This window comes from Siphateles boraxobius, unplaced genomic scaffold, assembly GCF_051911475.1.
Source record: "Siphateles boraxobius isolate OS27281-9 unplaced genomic scaffold, OSU_SipBor_1 100, whole genome shotgun sequence".
Classification (NCBI taxonomy): Eukaryota; Metazoa; Chordata; class Actinopteri; order Cypriniformes; family Leuciscidae; genus Siphateles; species Siphateles boraxobius.
The window spans coordinates 2493118-2514090 of record NW_027508701.1 but is presented as its reverse complement, the minus strand read 5'-3'; the positions used below and the strand labels follow the sequence as shown (position 1 = coordinate 2514090).

The 20973-nt window shown below is 38.5% G+C and overlaps 1 protein-coding gene across 1 annotated transcript; it reads right to left on the bottom strand.

Annotated features, from left to right (window-relative positions):
- Positions 1-542: 542 nt before the first annotated feature.
- Positions 543-18855, bottom strand: LOC143746682 (uncharacterized). Its single transcript, XM_077238671.1, has 3 exons — positions 18805-18855; positions 17999-18118; positions 543-2660 (listed from the first exon to the last, which is right to left on the bottom strand). Exons 1-3 carry the CDS (start codon positions 18821-18823, stop codon positions 1231-1233), a joined length of 1569 nt encoding a protein of 522 aa, XP_077094786.1. The 5' UTR covers positions 18824-18855; the 3' UTR covers positions 543-1230.
- Positions 18856-20973: the final 2118 nt, after the last annotated feature.

The following is a 20973-nucleotide window of genomic DNA, read 5'->3' as shown; positions in this document are numbered from 1 at the left end:
TTGAAGCACAACTTTTTAGAAAACTTTTTACCAAAACAACTGGGGAACATTATGTTTTTTTTTAGCAAAACATGTAGCCTTTTCACTCCTCTTCAACATGACTAAGTATAGCGCCTGTCTATGGAAGCAAATAAGAGACATAACTATTTGAAATTGAAAAGCCACTGAATACTTCGTTAAATTTTACTTTGGAAACCATGTATCTGAATTTATTTATTTAGAATTTACCTCTGAAATTTAAATTCCATTTTAAAAACATGAATTTCGATGAATATATTTCAATGCTCACAAATTCAAATACAAAAAAAATAAATAAATAAACTTACAGAATTTCAGATAAAATAGATTCAGATCTCAAATTTGACTGCTCAAATTCAGATCGAAAAATTCGACTGCTCAAATTCAGATCGAAAAATTCAAGTTAAATTATTCACATGGTAAAATCTGGGCTACCCTTCGCTAAGCCCCGCCCTCCCTAGTTACTGTTTCTACGCCATACGCACAACGCTTCGGCATGTTTCTCTCACTCGAAAGCTTGCCAGACCTCCCGCGCCTAGTTACGGTTGCTAAGACACGATTGGCCAGTGGCGGTTTTCGGGCGTGGCTTGGCGAAGGGTCAATTGGTTACAGGCTCAACCTATCCTGGGTAGCCCGGATGTTACCATGTGAATATTTAACTTGAATTTTTCGATCTGAATTTGAGCAGTCAAAATTTTCGATCTGAATTTGAGCAGTCGAATTTGAGATCTGAATCCATTTTATCTGAAATTCTGTAAGTTGATTTTTTTTTTTGTATCAGAATTTGTGAGCATTGAAAAATATTCATCGAAATTCAGGTTTTTAAAATGGAAATCAAGAATTTTCCTATTTACATTTCAGAGGTAAATTCGAAACAAATAAATTAAGATACATGGTTTCCAAAGTAAAATAATTTCAAAGGGGTGAATTCAGGGCAAATAAATTCAGATAAACTTTTTTCAAAATAAAATATTTCAAAACGAAGTATTCAGTGGCTGTTAAATTTCAAATAGTTATGTCTCTTATTTGCTTCCATACCTGTCACCGAATGTTGACTGTTTGTTCAGTGAGTGGAGGGGGCGTGGCTTAGCCATAGGTGAATTAAAGGTTACATTACGTGTGAAACTCTTTCCACACTGATCACATATGAACGTATTTTTTTCCCAATGAACAGTTTCTCTCCAGTGTGAATGATAATGTGATTTCTAAGATTTACAACTGTTGTAAAGCTTTTTCTCCAGTGTGAATTCTCATGTGGGAATTAAGGATGTTTTTATGTGCAAAACTCTGTCCACAATGAGAGCAAATATAAGGCTTCTCTCCAATGTGAATTCTCATGTGGACTTTAAGGTTATGTATTTGAGTAAAACTCTTTCCACACAGTTCGCATGTGAAAGGCTTCTCTCCAGTGTGAATTCTCATGTGAACTTTAAGGCTTTGCATTAGAGTAAAACTATTTCCACACTGTTGGCATGTGAAAGGCTTCTCTCCAGTGTGAATTCTCATGTGGACTGTAAGGTTCTGTTTTTTAGTAAAACTCTTTCCACACTGTTGGCATGTGAAAGGACTCTCTCCAGTGTGAACTCTCATGTGGACTTTAAGGTGTTGTATTCGAGTGAAACTCTTTCCACACTGTTGGCATGTGAAAGGCTTCTCTCCAGTGTGAACTCTCATGTGGACTTTAAGGTTTCGTATTCGAGTAAAACTCTTTCCACACAGTTCGCATGTGAAAGGCTTCTCTCCAGTGTGAACTCTCATGTGAACTTTAAGGCTTTGCATTAGAGTAAAACTATTTCCACACTGTTGGCATGTGAAAGGCTTCTCTCCAGTGTGAACTCTCATGTGGACTGTAAGGTTCTGTTTTTTAGTGAAACTCTTTCCACACTGTTGGCATGTGAAAGGCTTCTCTCCATTGTGAACTCTCATGTGGACATTAAAGCTGTGATTTTGAGTGAAACTCTTTCCACACTGTTGGCAGGTAAAACAGCTCTCTCCAGAGTGAACTCTCATGTGAACTTTAAGGCTTTGCATTAGAGTAAAACTCTTTCCACACTGTTGGCATGTAAAAGGACTCTCTCCAGTGTGAACTCTCATGTGGACATTAAGGTTGTGTTTTTGACTAAAACTCTTTCCACACTTTTGGCATGTGAAAGGACTCTCTCCAGTGTGAACTCTCATGTGGACATTAAAGCTGTGTTTTTGAGTGAAACTCTTTCCACACTGTTGGCAGGTAAAACGTCTCTCTCCAGAGTGAATTCTCATGTGGACTTTAAGGTTTTGTATTTGAGTAAAACTCTTTCCACACTGTTGGCATGTGAAAGGCTTCTCTCCAGTGTGAACTATCATGTGGGTTTTAAGGTTTGGTTTTTGAGTGAAACTCTTTCCACACTGTTGGCATGTGAAAGGTTTCTCTCCAGTGTGAACTCTCATGTGGAGTTCCAGGTTTCGTTTATCACAGATTTTTTTTCCACATTGACGGCAAGTGAAATAACTGTTAGGTTTGGTCTTTTGAGCTCTTTTTCGTGAGCAAGTCTTTTCCATCTTTCTGGATTTATCTCCAGTCATGAAATCATGTTTCTCATACTGATCTTTCTCTTCCATTCCATTCGGTTCTTGACTCTCCTCTTTCAGCAACATCAGGTCTAAAGCAAAAACAGACAAATAAAAGTTGACACCAGTTTAATGGCACAAAACAGCAGACATAAAAACCAACTGAAGGCATCAAAGAATACTGAAATAAGTCTACTGAAAGAGGATTTGTCTGCAATCTTTCAGGACTTTCAAGCACTTTTTCCAGCACTAATTTTTAGTTTTCAAGGACACCATAAAATGTTACTATACTACACAAAAAATGCAGACTAAGGACAGAAAATAAACTAAGAAACTTATTGTATTATATTATAATATATACCTCATGCCACTATATTGTGACATGAAGGCTGCATGGTTGTCCGGTGTCATTATGTCATTGGCAAATGAGATCTAGTGCACATCTAGTGCACATTTTGTTTGCCTCTCTAATCAAACACTCCGGATTCAACTCATTAGTAAAGACTTCTGAAGTGGGTGTACTATATCGACGAGGACTGGAAAGTTAAATGTGTTTAAGATAGGGCTGGGCGATATGGACAAAAACATTTTTCACGATAATTGTTTTATATCAGCCGATATCGATAATTATCACGATAAATCATCATTTTTCCTTAACAAAATAAATATCTTAGGGACTGTTCATTTTTTATTTAAGGGGCTACAGGAGGAGTTTTGAGATCTTTAGTCAAAATAGACTTGACCTTGACCAAATTTTTTTTATGACCCTCCAAAATGATTGTGAAAAAAGGCATGACCCTTCCAGATAATTAGGGGCCAAGCCCGAAGTGCAAGGCACCTATTGTATCTGTTAGTTTTCTTCTTCTTATTATTATTATTCCGCAAATGGGAGTCTATGGCAGCCCTATGAACCGTAAGTAGGAAAATGATGAAATTTGGCACACTTGTAGTGATGCTAATGAATAGTAATTGGACCAATTTTTGACCCTCTAGGACCAACTATACCAACTATAGCGCCACCACCAGTTCAAAAATTCAATATTGAAATGGTTATAACTTTTGAACCCTTTGATCTAGAGACATGAAACTTAGTCCACCTGATTCCACTCATCATGCTGATCACAACCAATCCCTTACATTAAGACCCCGCCCATTACAGTAGTGGCCATTTTGAAATGTACAGTATTCAGTTTTTTCGCTACTCCTCCTTCAAATTTTGTCCAATTTTCTCCAAACATGCGCTCAAATGATCTTCGGACTGAGCCGCATAAAAGTACTGTTCTTGATTTTTTTTATTCATCTTTGTTCAAAAGTTATGGTGTTGCAAACTTAACGAGGTCCACCCAAAATTGGCTAAGAGGCTGTATCTCGGCCAAAGTTTGATCAATCGAAACGAAAATTGGTACACTTCATCGGAAGCATGTGTTGAGGTTCCACGCCAAAGTTGGGAACAGCGCCACCTACGGGTGATGAGATATGCAAAATTGCTATTTTGGCCAATAACTTTTGAACACTTTGTCAGAAAATCATAATTGTGGTATCTAAGGATTCCTTGCGTCATGCTGAATCCGTGGATATCAATTTTGCCATGATGGGATGTACCCCGTGTCCGCCATTTTGAATTTTGTCATAATTTGCAATATCTTTTAAACTATTTGAAATTTCTTCACCAAATTTGGTATGGATCACCATTAGCATGGCCCGGAAGTACCTGAGAAGTTTGATCACAGCGCCACCTAGTGTTCCAGAGATATCATTGTTTTTTGAAAAAACGCTTATAACTTTTGCTAACATTGCTTGAAATTTGATTTCTTTATGTCAATATATTCCTTGGCTTATGCCGATTTCAACGATATCTCATATGTTATTTTTCAACAATGTGACTGGCCGCCATATTGGATCGAATGTAAAACAGGTTTTTTGCTACTCCTCCTTCAAAATTTGTCCAATTTTCTCCAAACATGTGCTCAAATGATCTTCGGACTGAGCCGCACAGAAGTACTGTTCCCGATTTTTTTGTTATACTGAAAAAAAAAAAGTTATGATGTCGCAAACTTAACGAGGTCAACCCAAAATTGGTTCAGAGGCTGTAACTTGTAAACAGTTTGTCACAAAATCATAAAATTGGTGTCTATCGATTCCTTGCGCCATGTCGAATCCGAGGATATCTATTTTAGCAGGATTGGATGTACCAAGTCATAAGCTAAATTAGCATTAATTAGCTTAGCATGCTAATCTGGTTAACATGTCATGGAACTTTTTTGTGAACTCATTCTCACACTGAACGCTCTCCTCTGCTGCTTTGAAATTCACGTCCTCTGAGTGGCGCAATCGGCTAAACCATGCATCTCGAATCCCGAACCATTCTTTAAAACTTTAAAATTTTCTATGAAGTTGTCATTTCGATTCCTTCTGGCTCTGCACTGCTGTTGGTGCTTAAATGCTCTCTGTGCTTCATTTACATGTATATTCAATTTGTGCTGTTTTTGTTCTTGCGGCTCTGCACTGCTATTGGTGCTTAAATGCTTGCTGCGCTTCTGTGCTTACAGTACTTGCTGTACTTGATGTGCTTGATGTACATTTACATATACATTCAATTTCTGCTGTTTTTGCTCTTCTGGCTCCGCATTGTGCTACAGGCCTTTCAGCGGCTTGGCCCCGCAATTGCTGCTTGCAGCTATATTTTATTGATTACTTCTGTACTGGTTTGTGGTTGGCTAAGATGTACAGATATCTCAATGCCTATATACCTACACCTAGAGGTGGGCGATATATCGTTTAGACGATAATATCCAAATTGTTGTCTGGACGATATGCAAAATTGGGATATCGAATATTTCATAATTTGTACAATCCGACCCCCCAAACATGAAAGTTAAAGAGAAAACAAATAACGCACACTATAACCTTCTAAACAATTATATGTAGCGATTTTAATACTGTAGGGGTTTGTTTGACTGTATTTTATTTTTTGTACAAAATCACTATCGTTCCTCAATTGCACGAGAGTACGCTGCTAAAGTTACTACATTTATTCATTTTTACATTTATTCATTTAGCTGACGCTTTTATCCAAAGCGACTTACAATTGCTATATATGTCAGAGGTCGCACGCCTCTGGAGCAACTAGGGGTTAAGTGTCTTGCTCAGGGACACATTGGTGTCTCACAGTGGATTCGAACCCGGGTCTCTTACACCAAAGGCATGTGTCTTATCCACTGCGCCATCACCACCCCTACTAATTTGCAATATACAACTACGAAGTTCTTACCTGTGTGTTATGACGTTTAGGTTGAAGCAACAATCCAAAATCGTAAAGAGAAGGCAAAATATGCGTTGTTTGTGGAATAATGATCTTAAGTTAAAAAGTTTTTCTTAAATGTCTGTGGCGTCCTCGAGTGGCGAGCTTCGTGATTGCATCATTAGAAAATTGCGTTGTATGAGTCCAAAAGATGGAATACATTTTCCCAAGAGATCGGTTCCGTACGCATTACAAACCGAACCATTCCGGTGGTTGGACCATTTTTCCTGCCGACCAAAATCCGCGGTGGAGCGAACACCACAATGTTGCGCAACATCAACTGGCAAATGTAATGAAAGCGGAACGAAACTCATTATTTTGTGCTTTACGGACCATTTATCATTTCGGACAAATATCAGTGCAGCGCGATCCGATCTTGAAGCAACACCGTTACTACATAAGAGATCCAGTAAACAAAGCATTTGAATTCGCCACTTAAGTAATAACATCGCTACGAGATCTAGTGAGAAGCATTACAATTTATCCATTATTAACTGATCAAACAGCGCTAATGTGGAAAACAGGAGAAACATTGTTCCATGAATGAACTAGTTATAGGTTTTAAGTCCACAGATCATTCACCATGGATTTAATGTAGTAACACTAACTTGTAACCATGGAAGTTTGGCAGAAATATTAAAATGCTTTACAAGTACGTCACACATCTTTATATGATGTTATATGTTATTTAAATTTTATTTTTAATGTGATGACCAAAACATTATTTGTTCATCCTTCAAAGATTACCCCCATTTCTAAAACTAAAAGTTTAAAGATGTAGGAAAACTCACAATTATTTAAAAATAATTTTTCTATTAATAAATAGGAAATTTCTATGGCATTTCTTTATTTTTGCTGTATCGAAAACGTACCGAACCGTGACACCACTGTATCGTATCAAAACAAACCGTGAATTTTGTGAACCGTTACACCCCTATTAAAAATATAAAAGAACAATAAAGACTTTGAATAATAAATGACTATTGAATAATATGTTATTATTTTAAAAAGTTTAGGAGTCTTTAAATCAATAATGTCTCATATCTTTATGTACTAGTAATTCTATACAATAATAGGTCAAATGCAGCAAGTCAAAAGACCAACTGGACCTTCTTTACCAGTTTGCACACATTTTCTGAAGGATTGCAAAAATATCGTCTGAATATCGAGATCGAGATATTGAGAAAAAAATATCGAGATATTCATTTTTGTCAATATCTCCCACCCCTACCTACACCAAACGTTCATTAAAAAGGGTCCTTTACAGTGCGACATATCTACGAAAAGATTGGTCTGTGCGATGAATAAATGCACCACTGTGCATACGTGCCATACAGTTTTGTAAACTCCGTTACTTGTGTTTGTTTTCAGACATGATAACAGTCGTTTTATATGCGATATCATGATTTTTAATCATGGATGATTTAATGTCTCAATCTGCTTTTGAATAAATATGTTAGTATTGCTACAGCGCACATTCTATCAGCTGCAGTTCTGGCGCCTCAAGCTGGTTTATACTCGCCACGTCCGCATGAGCGCGAAGCTGCACAAGGGCCCATTTGACTTGCTAGTGTGCACGGCAGATTTTGTAAATGCGCGGGCGGCTCCGTACACGAAGATGCACGACTTTGAGCCGAATCTGTTGTGATGTGATCTGATGTGTACTAAAATAAACATTCACCTGTGTACCTTACTTCTCACCGCTGATTCCCGGATGGGCTAGAGGGCAATTACTCAGTCGCCTCCTGTCGTTTCAAAGAAAAGTACAACGGCGAGCCGACCAAGTATAGGCCAAACGCCTCGTCCGTTTGAGGAGGTGCGCGCGCAGGTAGCGGAGGCTCACGCTGCGGAGCCAGGAGAAAGTATGAATAAGGCTTAAGTCCCAATACTGTAAAACCCGACGTACATTCACATCACGTTAACGCAGCGGTAGAGTTACACTCACATGACACTGCACTTATTCGCAATCACAAAAGTTCATTATTTGCTCACTTTAAAGCTTTGCCGGGTAACATTTCATTGGCGTCCTGTTCTGACATGATACACTTTTTCTGAGCGCGTACGCACTTTCAAACAATGCCAAACTGGACTTTATCTTTCGTGTCTGATTTTTGTTGGGTCAGACCCATCTGCTAGCGATGGGTGGTCGAGACTGAGAGAGATAAATGGAGCTACATGGAAAAATATTATGCACCAAGCAAGCCACTTTGAAATGTTGCTGTTTTCATAAATACAAAAGTTGGGTGACCTTCCCCCTAGACTAAAAAAAGTTAGATGACCCTCCCCTCAACAAAGACTAAAAAGATATGACCCTCCCCTATATTCCTCCGGTGGTCCATTCCATAAACACCGAACGGTCCCTTAATAGAAAATTAATTTCTTAATTTCTGCATGTGCTAATGGGGGATATTGTTTCAAGTCCTGAAGCTGGTTTGTGTTGCCTGACTTTGATGGCACGTATCTTCAGCACAGTTTGCAGTGCAGGCTGCAATATTAATATTACATGTTTTGTCTCGAAACGCATAGTTGACAGTGAGCTGACAGTAGTATTAGCTTGAGTTAGGATGCAGATTTACTATGTTAAATTTATGTTCATTAACAAAACAGTAACATCTGTTAAAAAAAATGTAACAATCTTAATTTTATTTGGTAAGACGTACTAACTTTGAGTTTTATTCAAATTAACCATTGGTCATCCAGTATCATGCATTTAGATCATAATAACCACAAATAAAACCAGGCAGAGCCTATAGCACCTCGCCTCGACTCGGCTCGCTTTTCGCTCTGTTTTCCATTACAGATAGTACCTCCAAAATAGTACTTGGTCGTCATAGCGATGCCACAGGAACTACGCGACACACACCCACTACCCACACACACACACAGGACACAGGACAATGGAGGAAATCGAGTGTATGCTGTTTTTTAACCTCGGGATGTGGCTATTTCTCACAGCAAGAAGACAAACGTTGTTTCAGGAGAGCAAAACGAAACACTGCTGAAAACAATAGCTCCGTCTGGTCTGGCGTGTGCAATGATGAATCTGACCCTGATGAGTGAATCTCTCTGACCAATCAGCAGTCTGCAGTGTTTTCACGTCACATTTTAGTATCGCCTTAGCCCGCTTAGAACCTTGCCGGAGGTGATACGAAAAAAAGTTCCCAAAAGCAGGTACAGGTACAACTTTTACACAGTGAAAAACCAAACAAAGGCGAGTCAAGCTGGTACTGTGTAGTGGAAAAGCGCCAATAGTTTTAATGCATTTGTGCATCAGGCACTTCAACCAAAGCATCCCTACATGCAAGGCACTGGAGGCAAAACAAGAACAAATTAAATTTCCGAAACTCCAGCTCATTCAATCGTGCAAAACCAGATGAAACTCAAGCCTGGTGCACACCGGGATGATTATAGCACGCGTTTATTCGCGACGTTTAAAACCTTGTGACTAAACAAAGGGGGCCAATGTGAGGATCTACTCACGACGTGCGAAACGGCAGGTGTAAAATTAAAGTTTTTAACAACCAACCAGATTGGCACTTTTGTTCACATGCCTGGAGCTGCTGAAGTTATAGTACTTGGTGGCGCTCAAGCACTAAATGGTCTTGCTAAGCACACATTGATAGAGGACAAAGAAGAGGACGCAAGTAGACGAAGAAGATGATGCAACGATTTTCATAAATATAACAAATAATTGTGTCTGATTTGTCTCAGTCGTTACAGTTCTATAGTCCTACAGGTATGCTTGGGTTGCGGAAAAACTTAAACACACAAAACAAAAATGACAACAATACAATTAACTATGATTATTAAAAAAAAATCTCGTGCTTGCTTTTTCTAGGCACAGTGAGATGAAAAAAATCTAAACTATTCAGAATGCCGCAAGCGCACCGCAGGTTATGTGACAAGAACCAACCAATCAGCTTCCCCCCTTTCCATAACAATATTGAAAGCTTAGTCAACATGTTGTGGAAATCGTAGTTCAAGGTTGCACAGCAACAACAGACGCCACTGGAGAGCAAGCGATTTGGAAAGAAGGAGACAGCGACACCGCTGTGCCTTCCATGCGTTTTTAGACGCAATATGTGAACGGCCCCTTAATCCATAGCGTTTAATAGGGAGTTGTCCCACCCTTTGCAGCTATAATAACTTCAACTCTTCTAGGAAGGCTTTCCACAAGGTTTATGAGTGCGTTTATGGGAATTTTTGACCATTCTTCTAGAAGCACATTTGTGAGGTCAGGCACTGATGTTGGATGAGAAGACCTGGCTCTCAGTCTTCGCTCTAATTCATCCCAAAGGTTTTCTATCGGCTTGAGGTCAGGACTCTGTGCAAGCCATTCAAGTTCCTCCACACCAAACTCGTTCATGAATGTCTTTATGGACCTTGCTTTGTGCACTGGTGCGCAGTCATGTTGGAACAGGAACCTCCCCAAACTCTCCCCACAAAGTTGGGAGCATGAAATTGTCCAAAATATCTTGGTATGCTGAAGCATTAGGAGTTCCTTTCATAGGAACTAAGGGGCCAAACTCAACACCTGAAAAACAACCCCACACCATAATCCCCCCTCCACCAAACTTTACACTTGGCACAAGGCAAGTACAGTTCTCCTGGCAACAGCCAAACCCAGACTCATCCATCGAATCGCGATTCGTCACTCCACAGAACACGTCTCCACTGCTCTATAGTCCAGTAGCGGCATGCTTTACACCACTGCATCATACACTTTACACCACTACATCACACGCTTTACATTGCACTTGGTAAAGCTTGGATGCAGCTGCTCGACCATGGAAACCCATTCCATGAAGCTCTACGCACTATTCTTTAGCTAATCTGAAGGCCAATATATAATTGTATATATGAATAATTGAATAATTGTAACTAGTTCAGTTCAGTTTGTGCCGCGTTAACCAATCAGGAGCCTGCTTGCTGCTGTCACGTGGTGAAGTAAATATTTTATCACATAAAAACTTGATTTCAATATATGAGATTTGTATTGAATGCTATTTATTCCATATCTAATCAAGATTACATGAAACATTATTATTCTAATGTAAAGACAACCAACATACTTCAGTGCAAGAACATACAGGTGCTGGTCATATAATTAGAATATCATCAAAAAGTTTATTTATTTCAGTAATTCCATTCAAAAAGTGAAATTTTTTTGATATTATATTCATTCATTACACACAGACTGATATATTTCAAGTGTTCATTCCTTTTAATTTTGATGATTATAACTGACAACTAATGAAAACCGCAAAATCAGTATCTCAGAAAATTTGAATATTGTGAAAAGGTTCAATATTGAAGACACCTGGTGCCACACTCTAATCAGCTAATTAACTCAAAACACCTGCAAAGGCCTTTAAAATGGTCTCTCAGTCTAGTTTCCGTAGGCTACACAATCATGAGGAAGACTGCTGACTTGACAGCTGTCCAAAATACGACCATTTACATCTTGCACAAGGAAGGCAAGACACAAAAGGTCATTCCTAAAGAGGCTGGCTGTTCGCAGAGCTCTGTGTCCAAGCACATTAATAGAGAGGCGAAGGGAAGGAAAATATGTAAACAGAAAATACCTGTAAACAGTGCCAAAACTACCAGTACCTGGTTAGTTATGTTTTGGGGTGCCATGTCATCTGCTGGTGTTGGTCCACTGTGTTTTCTGAGGTCCAAGGTCAACGCAGCCGTCTACCAGGAAGTTTTAGAGCACTTCATGCTTCCTGCTGCTGACCAACTTTATGGAGATGCAGATTTAATTTTCCAAAAGGACTTGGCACCTGCAAACAGTGCCAAAGCTACCAGTACCTGGTTTAAGGACCATGGTATCCCTGTTCTTAATTGGCCAGCAAACTCGCCTGACCTTAACCCTATATAAAATCTATGGGGTATTGTGAAGAGGAAGATGCGATGCGCCAGACCCAACAATGCAGAAGAGCTGAAGGCCACTATCAGAGCAACCTGGGCTCTCATAACACCTGAGCAGTGCCACAGACTGAACGACTCCATGCCACGCCGCATTGCTGCAGGCAAAAGGAGCCCTAACTAAGTATTGAGTGCTGTACATGCTCATACTTTTCAGTTGGCCAACATTTTAAAAAATCATTTTTTTGAATTGGTCTTAAGTAATATTCTAATTTTCGGAGATACTGAATTTGGGATTTTCATTAATTGTCAGTTTTAATCATCACAATTAAATGAAATAAACATTTAAGATGTATCAGTCTGTGTGTAATGAATGAATATAATATCCAAGTTTCACTTTTTGAATGGAATTACTGAAATAAATCAACTTTTTGATGATATTCTAATTATATGACCAGCACCTGTAGTTCATGTCTGGACAGTGTTGTGTGAGAAAAAAAATGATCACAGGACAGGTTAATCACTTTTGTAGGCTGGGTACATTTATCATCAAAACAAAAATAAATGACAGATTAGGTGGATGAGGGAGAGGGTGATCTTCGCTCAGATGCGGGACAACAGGTCATCAAACTGGGCGCGGGAAAGGCGGAAGTATCGCTGAAAGCGGCCTTCATCCAGGCGCAGCTCCTGGAGGAAATGGTGAAACTCGCCAAACTGGGAATGCCTCCAGAGGGTCTGGTGGACCCCAGTACAGCGACGATGACCCCTACACCGCTGTTCTGCTCTCCAGAGCAAATACAGAGCGGTGACTCTCGATGAATGCTCGATCAACATCAGCCATCTTGCAAACAGACAACCGCCTAGCACTCGCCCCTCCCACAAGAAGCGGATTTTGCCTCAGACACGTCAATTTTTTGCCTTTTACACACGTCAATTTCGCTTTGGACGCGCAAATGGATTCAAAATGTTCAAGCGTCCAACTATATGCAATATACGCGAATGTGACGCTCTATTTGCGTTTTGTGTGGCATGAGAGTTTGTCTCCAGCCAAGATGGCCTCCGGCACGCCCCCTGAGCCCTAAGACAAGATGGCCGCTGCCAGGCCGCCTGTTCCTGATTCTGAGCCTGTGTCTGCACCTGTGTCTTCGGACAAGATGGCCGACTCTACGTCTGTGTCTTCGGACATGATGGCTGACTCTACACCTGTGTCTTCGGACAAGATGGCTGACTCTACACCTGCGTCTTTGGACAAGATGGCTGCCTCTACACCTGCGTCTTTTGACAAGAAAGCTGCCTCTACACCTGTGTCTACGTCTGTGTCTTCGGACAAGATGGTCAACTCCACGCCTGTGTTTTCGGATAAGGTGGCTGCCTCTACCCCTGAAGCGACCCCTGCTCAGCCTGCTCCACCTCAGTCTCCAAGCCCTCTTCCGCTCGACGGGCCTGGCCCTTCATCCCGCCCCTGGGTCCGCCTCCGCTCAGTATATGGACTTTGCCCTTTTATTGAACATCTCCTCCTTTACTGTGGGCTTTGCAGATGAGGAGCCTCACAAACCCACAGTATCCCCTCAGCCTGAGCTTTTTCACGTCACGTCTGCTGCGCCTGAGACTGTTCACGTCACGTCTGCCGCGCCAGAGACTGTTCACGTCACGCTTCCCCAGCCAGAGACTGTAATAGCTCGCAGCAACATATGGAAAAAAAGAACTATGAACTAGTTCAAAATTTTAAAGTATGAACTATGAACTGAACTAGTTCATTTTAAAATCTGTGAACTGAACTTTGAACTAGTTCATGTAGAAAGTGAACTTTCCCAACACTGGCTGTGGTGATAGTTAAAGGGACACTTCATCCAGAAACTAATGTTCTCTCATCATTTATTCACTCATACCATCCCAGATGTATATGATTTCCTTTCTTCAGAATAACACAAATTTATTGAATTAATTAATTTATAAATTTATTTCAACAAACATGTCTGTCCACATGAGAAGACCCGCCGCTCCATGTCAAATAAAACCGCTTTAATTTGGACACTCATATGACAATCTTCAGAAATTTTATTTATGTAGATCTTTTAAAGGGGTGGTAGAACACATTTTTTCAAAGGCTTAATTGTGTTTGTGGGGTGCACTGTAACATGTGTTCATGCTTCGTTTTTTAATAATTGCATTATTTTTCATATATTTTACCTTTATTCTTCACTGCTCTGCCCCTCCTTGTAAAAACGGTCTGATGGTTTCCGGGTTCTATGAAGCCAGTCTCTCAAAAATACGCAATGGGCCCAGATTGGTTAGCTGGCCCAGTGTGTTGTGATTCGCTAACCGTCTAGTGCACATTTTTCGAAAACGTCATGCCCCTTAACTTTACCAGTAGTTTGTGCTTTGGTGTATTATAAACAATGTCGTCCATAAAACCAATCAGACCCAGAGAATGTTAGTGAAGATGATCGAGCAGAACCTGTTCAAGAACGGCTGTTAAACAACGTTTCAGAAAGGTTTGTTTTTTGTTGTTGTCACATTACTTTTTAGATACGCTGTTATTTAATTGTACTAATTATTATAGTATCACAAAAAAATAAGCTTTATAAACAATAATTTCATATAATCGTTCTAACAAATTATACTACAGTCCTCAAAGGGATTTTTTTGAGTAAAGACTGCGAATCTATGGTGATCGTTACTGACTGTATGCCACTGTTACTTTTGTATTTTTAGAACGATTGTAGCCAAATATCTGTCGCCAGAACTATTAATGCCTGGCTCACACTACAGGAGTTTTAAAATCCTAACCGATTTTGAAATCTGGTTGCACCACACACTTAAGGAGAATCTTTGCAGATTTTCTTCCCTCAAATCTTAAACATGCTCACACTACAAGATTTGAAAATCATGGCGCATCACACACTACAAAATGTTAATAAGATTATCATGCCAGATATGATTCCACCATGATCACTAGGGCTGCAACTAACGATTATTTTGATAATCGATTAATCGGACGATTATTTTTTCGATTAATCGATTAATCGGATAGAAATTAAATTAGATTTTTTTTTTATTATAACTATATAAAACCGTAAATCAGGGTATTTATGTGTAAAAGTGTACTTTAAAAAGTGCAAAAGCCACACATTGAGTTTTACTAATATCAATATTTGCATTGTTTTTAATGATAATTGCTGATGGCAAGTTGACAAACATGATTATTGTTAAAAAAATGATATCCAACATATTATGTTTTAACACAATTTTAACAAACTAAAAACATCTAAAATATATAATTCATTTAATTTTTATTTAAAATTAATTATATATAAGGAATATAAGGATAAAGAATATAATATATATTATATATATAATATATAAAATAATATAATATAAGGATAAATTGATTAAATAAATATAGAAAGACTGAAAACAATTGTGTGAATGTAGAGCCGCAGTAGATCGCGTTTGAAAAACAATTAAAACTTAGTAGACAAATGCTATAAAAAGAGAACGGAATGGAGGTAACGTTACCCAGCAAGCTAACAGGCTTGAGTAAAGGACAGGAGAAATTATGCATTAGTGCACAAGCATTCGCTGAAAACCACTGAGTACAGTGACTAAAAAACAATATTTTACTGCTGCTGTTATTAACTGCCTTTGTATTTAATGCTTCACTTTGTAAACACCGTTTTAATTTAACCTATTTCTGCGGTAGCGCTATTTTAATCCATCACTTACGTTGCGAGCGAACTGATTGCACAACCTGATGCTCGAGACAAAATACAGACATCCCGGAAGTCCCGGGAGTCTCCCGCATATTGATTGCGGCTCCCTGATGCCCGCGAATTAGTTCAAACTCCCGAAATCTAGAGCGCGCAAGCAAGAGCGCGCATGCGAGACAGAAGAGACTGCTCCAAACCGTGTAGCGCGCGCGCTCGGCAGAGCGCCTGAGGGAGAGAGACCTTGCGTGTGTGTGCGTACCAGTAAATGCTCCCCGTGACGTAAGCAGACCAACTAATCGATAATGACATTCGTTGACAACGATTTTCATAATCGATTATAATCGATTTTATCGATTAGTTGTTGCAGCCCTAATGATCGCTTGATCTCACGCAACAGATCAGAAGCGGAAAAGTGGATGTAAACTCAGATCAAGTCATATTTGAAAAATATGCCGTGACCAACGAAAGCGAAATCTTTAAAAAAAAAATCATCCTTTTAACATTTAAGGATATTTCTAATGAATGGCATCATCTCTATGAGGTGACGTGTCAGCTTCAGCGTTGCCTTGCCCATGCGCCGGAATGGGCAGCTGAGCCTTATAAAGTGGAGCTCAAAGTTAAAATTAAATGTTAAAATAATTAACAGCTTGTTTCATTACATGTATATTAGAATGAATCCGAATATCTTTGTTAATTCAACGGAAATGTATGACTCACTCAAAGGCAGTCTCTTGCCGCCACCTAGTGGCCTAACTGTGTAACTGGACTGAGTGACAGACTGTCTATAACACGCAGAGATGAGCAATGCCGATACTGGTGAAATATCCAGTAGCACCTCAATGCAGTACATGAGATCCACGGAGAGGAGTCGGATCAAGATCCAAGGGGTGGAGTTGGCTAGGTTTAGGTGTATGTAAGGTGGGAGGAGTTGGATCTGGATCCGACTCCTCCCCGTGGATTTCATGTTCTGCAGTGAGAACCATCTCGAAATATCAGCAAAAAGCCTCTGGTTTGGTGAGATTACAGGATCGTAACTAACTGTTATATAACAATGATCTAACAAGCTTGTGTCAGGTTTATGTTCTGTTATACTATGTGGACCCTTATTTTGACACTGTATCTTCTGTTTACTCCACTTTCTTTTGTTTCGGTTTCATTACTGAACATGTACTAGTCTTCGTGCCTGCTGACAACAGTGTAACACTTTTATTTAGCAATAAATAAATAAATAAAGATAATACCGCATATCCTTTTTTAAGGTCTATGTGCATATCACGCTGATGAGTCACTCAAAATTACCTCATTCCTTCACCACGACAGCCCTACTTGTTTCTTATTGGCTATTGTGACTGTACTGACGTAGTCACAATCTTGCTCATCCCGATTAATATCAAACATGTTTGATATGATCGGGGCGAGCCCGATTTGTGTGAGAGCAGATCGGGAGGTGCAAGATTCGATCTGTGAACGCCTCACATTACCAGATAATCTGCGCCGAACATCGGAACCGATCGAGGTCCTCGACAAGATATTTTCTCCGATTCTCGGGAGGGGGAAATTGGGCATAAATCGGCCTAAAACTCCTGTAGTGTGAGCCAGGCATAACCCAAAACGAACACTAAACATTGGCTTTACTACAGTAGCCAAATCAAACACAGAACCATGTTTAGCATGCCTGTAGATATCTACAAACATATAACATTACATAAAAGCTCTAATCAAAGAATAATTTACACTAATTCGAAGTTCGCTGTTGAGATTAAAAAAAAGTTTGTAACGTTAGGTGTTTATCGGATAACGTTAAGTATGAAAACAAACTGGTTTGCAGAGCCAAACAGCATTGTCATTTGTTTACTTCCTTGCTACAACGTACAATTAACAATATGAACTATTACAGGAAAACACATCGACGAAAAATAAATCATACAGATTGTGGACCGTAAACAACAGCTTCTGTTCTTAGAGTTGGAACTGCTCCATCTTTCAGGACAAGCCGCTGTGTGAATCCTGCATTGAACTCGCAAAGATTGTGGAAGCTTTCCTCAGTAAAATGTGCAGCACAGAGAGCGAGATTTGGGTAATAATTATGAGGGATCGAGTTAAAAATAAATTTTAATCATTGATCCCTAACTCCCCCGACCCTAGGAAGGCTGAACAAAGGCGACCTGCAATCCGGATAAAAATAACAGCGTTTCGACGGCATTGCGGCAACAACACTCCAGCCTACTCTACCACAACAACTCTTCTCCAAAGCAATATAAAATGGCCTCGCCCTTATTTAGTATTCTCGGAGGAGGGGTTTATGTAAATATTGGGGTTAGTGATGTCAGCAACCCTGGAGGAATGTCGTGTAGTCCCTACTGGCCGTTTGCTGTAGTCCTTAGAAATTGATTTTTTAAAAAGCAAATATCTCCCTTTGCTTTGAACTTTGAGCGCTGTAACTTTGCAGAGGTTATTTATGCTCAAACAGCAACATTACACACTAACTAAAGTTAAAAAGTGAAATTGTGTTTTACCACCCCTTTAAATATGGGCGAATGAAACTAACCTGTTTGTTCCTCAGTATCTTCATGTTTCACGCCGAACACTTCTTCAATCTTTATGTCTTCACTCTCCTCTTTAATAAACGCCATCTGTATGGATCTTATTTGTTTCTCCAGAAGTTTTCCTGTGTGTTTGAAAAATTGTTGAAGATGAGAATAATTAACAGAAAGAAAAATAAATTAACAGTAAATTTGAGTGCATCTCAATCAGCTCTAGTTCAGTAGTTCAGCGCACTGGTGAGGGAGTCAGTCAGAGTGAGAGTTAATGGACTTAAATCAACTGATCATACAAAAATCACTCAAAACGAGCACAACAATATATAATAAATTACAGACACTTATTTAATAATTTGCAGATTTAACGAATTACGTTGTCATAAAAACATTTAAGATTTGATCAAATTTGTCATTGTTAATCATCACATTTGTGCTTTCGTTGTATTTTTTACTCTGTTTTGAGCGGCAGGATTCGTCAGCGCGCGGTGATTCAAGCACTTCGAATCAGTGAGTCACTTGGCAAAACATAGATTCAATTGAATAAGAGTTTCGAAAAGCTCCGTTTCTCCATCACCACTTTTCCAAAACCCGAATTCGTGTTTACGAGAAACTGATACAAGATATAGTGCGCGAATTGAGACGCACCTTTTCTGTAACTCGCATTCAAATACACTTTACTCAGAAAACACAAAATTGTTACATTAAGCATATAACACAGATATGTTCAATAATACATGGTCACATATAGCTCTTGTAAAAACTACCAAATTGACGTGTATCGATTTAAACTCTTCAAATGCGTAAAACCACAAACCTTTCTTCAGTCTAATCATAACAGTTGCGGGAGCACGGCGCAGCTTTATGATGTCATATATTCAGACCAAAATAAAAGTCTTGTTCAATCTGCTGTCCAATATCCAGAGTCCATAGAAATATATATAATAGATGTCATGGGAATTCATGGTGAATATATGTTAATACATGTTGTCCAATTATGTGATGAAAAAGATTAAGAATTACTAATTGTTAAAAAAGACCGAATGAGTTCTTAAAGCACAGTTCATATGTGTCCACAAGAATAAGTAGAAGATATAAAAAATAAAAAATAAATGTTAAGGTTAATGTTAATGCTAAAATAGTATTGATTAAAAAAATATTAACCTGCATGTCACATGGTCGTTGTGGTTTCCTGTGTTTGTCTTTTAAATAAAGTGTCAATGAAAATGTATTGAAGTGTCAATACTATGAAAACATATTTTCTTTAAAAACAGTAAGTAGAATTTATACATATTTAAGTGGTCTTTTGCCTTAATAAAGGTTTAACTTGATGGACAAGCCTTGTTTATTTATGATAAAGCTTATTATACTTCGTTTTGTCTTTTATTTAGACAGAATCTCACATATTAGTTGTGCTACATACTCTTTTGCTTATTTTTTATTACGTCATCATGAACTGTCGAAGTTCAGTTCCAATATTCAAGAACGCATATACAGAGGACGCATGAAAGTGCCCGGATGTGTTCTTGATATCGGGGATCATCAAATGCAGACTTGAGAGAATTGAACCGTTAAAAATCATTTGATTACACTTTCTGTACCCGAATATCATAAAACACTTATTTCAATTGTATCTTTGTTCAATTGTATCTATTTGTTGCAACTGCTTATTTTTAATTTTTTTAATAACTGAGTGTTTACTTGTCTTTAATAATGCTTGAAGTTTATATTAGTTAGGTTAATTGTTTCTCTATGGTATTTTTTAGACCAGTCAAACGTTCCTAGTGTAACTGTTCTTTAGCCTGTTGATTTTTGTTCATGATATTCAGCGACAACTAAATGTTTTCCAATAAGATTAAATGTTACTGTTATCTTAAGTTTTTTTTTTTTAATCTTATTGAAATCTAAATTAGGAATCGATAAGTAGAATCAAAATCGGAATTGGAACTGTTAAAATTCAAACAATGCCCAACCCTAGACATCCGATCAGCGCATGTTCAGAGAGGAAAACAAGTGAAAAACAGCACTGGTTGTTCTCTCGATGCCGTCTGTTTGTTTTACTGACTGATGAATCGCTTCAGCTGATTCAGGGAGAGAGCAGTCCAAGCGAATGCGAGTGGATTCAGACCGTTCTGCAAAGTGTTTCACTCATTCATAATTTAGAACATAATTTAACCTGTTAACTGTCACGCCCATTTTTGAGTGTAGGCCTGCAAAGTTGATGTCGAAATTCAAATGAATTCATTTTACATTCAAGTTATAGCTGTTTAAGCTTATTGTAATAAAAAAGTACTGCATTAAAACTTTTATATTTTATTAAAATAATATATCAATAAAAATTTGGTTCACCCTAAAAATTAAATAAAATAAAAGCCTTAGTTCTAAAGAAGTTGTGTTCCAAATTTGAGACTAATATCTTAAAAAATGAGATTTTTATGAGCTGCTAAACCAACAAAGGCCACCAGGTGACATTCATGCCCAGGTGATGATTCCTGAAGGACATTTTTTACCACTTGACCTCACACCACAATACAGATTGGTATCCTTTTTTTTTTATTCAAAACATTGTTTTCAAGATGTAAAATATTTTAAAAGAGTATAAACAGTTCCTTAATTTTTTTTTCAATAAACATACATATATAATAAAATAATAATGAAAGATAAACAAATATACCGTTGAAACAACAACTATTACTACTATAAATGACTATTCATACAACTGTATATCATTATATATATATAATTATTTACAACTTTTCAGTAATAAGCTTTGATCTGTGGTGTGCAGAGTGATGGGAAGACTGAAAAGTCTTATTACTCATTTTTATCATGCCAATTGTTGAGACAATCTCGATGTGGCAAGAAATAGAGAGCCACATTACATGCAGAGCAGATGACTGGGGTCTTCTTGTGGCACGCTTTGCGTTTCCTTCTAGAAGCACGCTTGGACTGTGCAATGTGCTTTGGTCTGTGGTGTGCAGAGTGT